A 5,392-nucleotide genomic window follows, 5' to 3' on the forward strand; every position below is an offset into this window, starting at 1 on the left:
GACAAGGACAAGGACAAGGACAAGGACGACCCGGGACAGCCCGGGCTGCCAGGCAGGGATGCGGCCAAGCGGAGATTGCAGCAGGCCGGGTGTTGGTTTGGGGTCCTGCGTGCTCCTGGCCGGCCCCATAGGGCAGGGAAGTTGGGGGGGGGGGGGGGGGGGATGTGTATTGCATGGGGGAAGGGGGGCTGCATGGGGGAAGGGGGGCTGCATGGGGGGTAGGTTGCATTGGGGTGGGTTAGGGAGGGAGGTCTGGGGGGGGTTGCATGGGGGAAGGGGCTTGCATGGGGGGGTAGGTTGCATTGGGGTGGGTTAGGCAGGGAGGTCTGGGGGGGGTTGCATGGGGGAAGGGGGTTGCATGGGGGGGTAGGTTGCATTGGGGTGGGTTAGGCAGGGAGGTTGCAGGAGGGGTATTGCGTGGGGGGGAAGGGGGCTGCATGGGGGGGTAGGTTGCATTGGGGTGGGTTGAAGTGGGGACTAGGGGGTAGGGTACACACTGCCCCACCAGCCGTGGCTCTTTTTTTTTGAGAAAAGACATTAAAAGATGACCCCACCCCACCCCCTCCAGTTTGCTAGAGGTTGATGCAGTGAAGCTGCGCCCTGGTTTTGCACCCAGGAGAAACTTTCGGGGGGTGAAGAACGAGAAGAGGGGTTTAAGGGAAGCACCGGTTTGGTCCCGGAGCAGCTGTGCTTGGAGAAAGCCTCCAGCCCCTGCTCCTGCCCAGCCTGGGAGCCTGCGGGACCCTGGGCACCAGCCCAGCAGCTCTCACGACAGCCTCCCTGCGACCAGACTAACCCTGTCCTTCTGCCTGCCCTAACCGAGTGTCACATCCCGCCGCTGACATGGAAGCAGCCTTTTTTTTTTTTTTTCCGCTTGTGTGCCTCCGTCCTGTGGCTTTGTCTGGGTCACGGGAGAAATATTGCCCTCGGAAGGGGTGCGCGCCTCTGGCTGGCTGTCGTGGGCGATGGCACCTCCAAATCCTGCCAGGAGAGCGGGTCCCCGACCGCCCCGAGGAGGCCTGCGGAATGCCACGTTGGCGCGGGTGTCCCCTTCCAGGGCTCCCCAAGGGAGGATGTCACCGGCTGCGCATTCCCCCCCACCCCGATTCCCTCTGTTTTCACCCCGGGTTACGGATTCACCAATAATCTCAGCCGTAATCCAAGGATGGGCAAAATTCCTCTCGTCTCGCCACCCCGGGCTGCGTCACTCGTCGCAGCCCAGCGCGCCCGGCCAAATTCCTCGCCAGGCTCTGAAGTAATGGGCCTTTTTTAAGCGGAGGATGTAAGCGGTGCGGGGCCGCCCGTTGCTCGCAAGAGAACTACTCCTTGTATCTGTTTTCTTTCAGAATGAAAAAGGCAAACGTTGACCTCACTATGAAACAGTTTCAAGGTATCTTTAGAAATAAAAGGGAAGGAAAAAAAAAAAAAACAACCACGAAACGAAACAAAATAAAACCCCTCAGATTTTAAATGCTTGCTGCACCCGATGCTGTCTGCACCTTAAACGTGCATCAAGGGCGGTGCTGAGCCTGTTGCACAAGTCTTTGCTCTTGGGTGGCCGGGATGGCTCTTCCCTTCAATGCAAGGCTTGATCCCAGAAGGATTTTAGGACACAGATTTCCTCCCTCTCTGAGGCTGTGTAATTCCCACTCCCTGGTGCAGCTGCGCACTCGCTTTGCTTCGGGGCTGCCTGCGTGTTTCCTTCCCTATGTAATCCCAGCGGGCCCTTCGCTTCCTCCTCTGTCTGCTTTAACCCTGAAGCTGCCCCGTTGCAGCCCGTTCCTTGTCCCCGCACGCAAGGAGCAGCCTCCGAGGCTGGCCAGGAGCAGGGTGGGAGGAGAGGGCCAAGGAAGGAACCTTCCCTGTAGCCTTGGGCGTGATGCAGCCTGCCAAAGCTCGCCCGAAAGCTGGCTTCTTTGGGCGCGAAGGTGGAATTTGAGCCCTGAGGATCTGCCGTCAGGAAGGTTTGAGGTGAAGTCAGGAGGGAGGGAAGGTCTGGGGACAGGTTGTAGCTTGGGAGGCAGGCGGGATGAGTTCCAAAGAGCTTTCAGGCACGGCTTTGAGGACGGGTGAGGCTGCGGATTTATCGAAGCCCGTAGCTCAGAGCCCTCACTGGGGATGGGTGCGCCTACGTTGTGACGAGATGCACCTACCCAATGCACGAACGTATTGGGAAGGGGCTCTGCTGAGGGAAAGGAGGGGTCCCCCACCTTCCTCTGCCTCCAGTCCTCCCTGGCAGGGCTGTACAGGCAAAACTTTAAAAGTCAGACAGAGCTGATGGGATAGTGCTGGATGTTTTCAAGGGGCCCCTCGCTCTGACTTAGCTCGGTCGAAGCTCATGTGCTCCATCTAGTGTCTAGAAGGCTGAGCACTGGGGTACTGAGCTGGGGTCCCCAGAGAGGACGATCCCTGCCGTGCACGGACCACCGCAGCCCCTGGATCGAGGGGCAGCGCTGTGCGACGTGGCCCTTGGGCAGCAGAAACATCTCGCTTGTAGCTTCTCCTGAGCGGGGCAGAGGTTTGACCTGCTGCTCTGGGGACAGGCTGATTCCATTCCGTGGCCCCTCAAATCACTTGCTGTGTGTGAACATAGAGCAATATAGTGAAATGGCTTAAAAAGGAAGCTTTCATTCGAAATGCCCAGGCTCTGCATGCCGGAGTGCAGCCTGCACTCTTGGAAGATGAATTGTTGCCCAGTGTGGACGTGGGATCGTTGCACCCCAAAGTGAAGCACTGATTGCAGATGCTCTGGCTGTCGCCGCAGCCTAGGAGTGGGTTTCGCTGGAAGAGCCCCTGGGGTCTCTGGATGTTCCAGGAAGGGGTTCAATCGTGCTGACGGTTCTCTCTTCGTGCCCAGCAGGTCCTCGGAGGTGTTGGGTGCTGCTGAAGCCATGTGGATTATTGCGGTGCTTGCGCTATGCGGCCTCGCGGCCGCCGTGCCCTCGGAGGACAGGAAGCTGAGTGACAAGGCAACAACGCTGGCTGACCGCAGCACGACGCTGGCCTTCAACCTCTACCATGCCATGGCGAAAGACAAGAACATGGAGAACATCCTGCTGTCCCCCGTGGTGGTGGCCTCTTCCCTCGGCCTCGTGTCCCTTGGGGGCAAGGCCACAACGGCCTCCCAAGCCAAAGCAGTGCTGAGCGCGGACAAACTGAACGACGACTACGTGCACAGCGGGCTGTCCGAGCTCCTGAATGAGGTCAGCAACAGCACGGCCCGCAACGTCACCTGGAAGATCGGCAACCGCTTGTACGGCCCCGCCTCCATCAACTTCGCCGACGACTTTGTGAAGAACAGCAAGAAACACTACAACTACGAGCACTCCAAGATCAACTTCCGAGACAAGAGGAGCGCCTTGAAGTCCATTAACGAGTGGGCAGCCCAGACCACAGATGGGAAACTCCCGGAGGTCACAAAAGATGTTGAGAAAACTGATGGGGCCCTCATTGTCAATGCCATGTTCTTCAAGCGTAAGTTCTACCTTCAGTTCTTGATACAAGTGGCCCGAAATCTAGCCTGAGCCAATACACAGCAGCCCAAATGGGAAGGTGGAACAAACCCTAGGGTCCACTGGAGGCATGCGTTTTTTTTCGGAGCGAGTAGTTAGGAACTGTGCATGAAATTACCACCCATTCCCTTTTCTTACAAGCTGAATTGCTCTCTCCTGTAGCTCACTGGGATGAGAAGTTCCATCATAAGATGGTGGACAACCGTGGCTTCATGGTGACCCGTTCCTACACTGTGGGAGTTCCCATGATGCATCGCACAGGTAAGTTGCCAACGTCCTGCCCTACGTCAAGCCCAGCTGGAGTTGTGCTCACTGCTGATTCGTACCCAGTTTTTCACCAGCTGCTTCCAAGGTTGTTTTGCTTCGCGGTCAGTGAGCGAGAGAGGACAAAGCAGAGCGTGCTTGTTCTGCTGATCCAGTCTCTCTCCGAGCAGAGAGAATCCATGTTTACGGTGGGTGCTTGGCTGTTCGGAATAAATCCTAGCTCATCACGCAAATGAGAGCCAGAGCTTTGAGCTGTTGCCAACTCCAGTAATGCTGGGCCGGTTCCCAAAAGAGCGTTCAGACTCGCTTCCCTTGCTGGTCAGGGGAAGTCTGGGGTGAGTTCACAGCAAGGTTGGGGGTAGCTTTGCCTCTGCCCCGCGTCTCACCATTTCCTGCCTCTGATTTCAAGGTCTCTACAATTACTATGATGATGAGACAGAGAAGCTCCAGGTGGTAGAGATGCCACTCGCTCACAAGCTCTCCAGCATGATCTTTATCATGCCAAACCACGTGGAGCCTCTGGAGAGGGTCGAGAAACTGCTGAACAGGGAGCAGCTCAAGGCCTGGGCTGGCAAGATGAAGAAGAGATCAGTGGCCATCTCGCTGCCTAAAGTCGTCCTGGAAGTCAGCCACGACCTTCAGGTAAAGGAGGTCCTTAAGGAAAGCATTTGGGCCTCACAGTTCTTCGGGGAGGGAGAGAAGATAGTGGGATGATCCGTGCCCGTCATCCTTTTTCCAGCAGCTAGTCTAACCGTGGCTGGAAAGGATCGCACCGTGTCATCTCTGGGAGGGTTGCTTCATCTCTGGGAGGGTTGCTGACCTCTTTTCTCCTCCTAGAAACACTTGGCTGATCTGGGCCTGACAGAAGCCATTGACAAAACCAAGGCTGACTTGTCCAAGATCTCTGGCAAGAAAGACCTTTACCTGTCCAACGTCTTCCACGCCGCTGCTCTTGAATGGGACACAGAAGGGAACCCCTACGACGCTGACATCTACGGCCGAGAGGAAATGAGGAACCCCAAGCTCTTCTACGCCGACCACCCCTTCATCTTCATGATCAAGGACAGTAAAACCAATTCCATTCTCTTCATCGGCAGGCTCGTGAGGCCCAAAGGGGACAAGATGCGTGATGAGTTGTAGTTAGGCTCTTTTTTTTTTTTTTTTTTTTTCTTTCCCAGAGCTTTGGTCTGTGTGTGTGTGTGTTTTTTAGTGGGGGACTTCAAAAAAGGGGAAACAGTATTTTGTATCCTTCTCGAACTATGGGTGCTATTCAGACCAGGGTGCATTGTGATGAGAAACCAGCGTACGCTTTACCTCACCCCAAAATACTTATTGCACAAACCCACCTCCGGAGAGGAACAGGGGAGCCTGGCACAAGAGGGTCACCAGGAGTGGAAGGGAGCTGGCATGCACGCTCTCAGCTACCCACATCCTCAGCTGAGATGTTCAGGCTGATGCCCAGCGCCTCCCTGCACAGGAGTTAAGCCTCCTGCTAAGCACCTTGCTGCTACCATCCGCCCTGCAAAGGCACAAGCCCTCCGCCCTTCCACCTCAAATGCTTCTGCACATGGAGCTCTGCCACTTAACTTCTCTCCCCCCTTGGGCGCAGGGCAGCC

General features: G+C 56.5%; 1 protein-coding gene across 1 annotated transcript; it reads left to right on the plus strand.

Moving 5' to 3' along the window:
• Positions 1 to 2,891: 2,891 nt before the first annotated feature.
• SERPINH1 (serpin family H member 1) lies at positions 2,892 to 4,916 on the plus strand. The gene is made up of 4 exons (XM_009961159.2): positions 2,892 to 3,474; positions 3,675 to 3,773; positions 4,186 to 4,418; positions 4,614 to 4,916. The coding sequence occupies exons 1-4, from the start codon at positions 2,892 to 2,894 to the stop codon at positions 4,914 to 4,916; spliced, it is 1,218 nt and encodes a 405-aa protein (XP_009959461.1).
• The last annotated feature ends 476 nt before the right edge of the window (positions 4,917 to 5,392 follow it).

Source organism: Leptosomus discolor, chromosome 1 (genome assembly GCF_034619465.1).
Source record: "Leptosomus discolor isolate bLepDis1 chromosome 1, bLepDis1.hap2, whole genome shotgun sequence".
Lineage (NCBI taxonomy): Eukaryota > Metazoa > Chordata > Aves > Leptosomiformes > Leptosomidae > Leptosomus > Leptosomus discolor.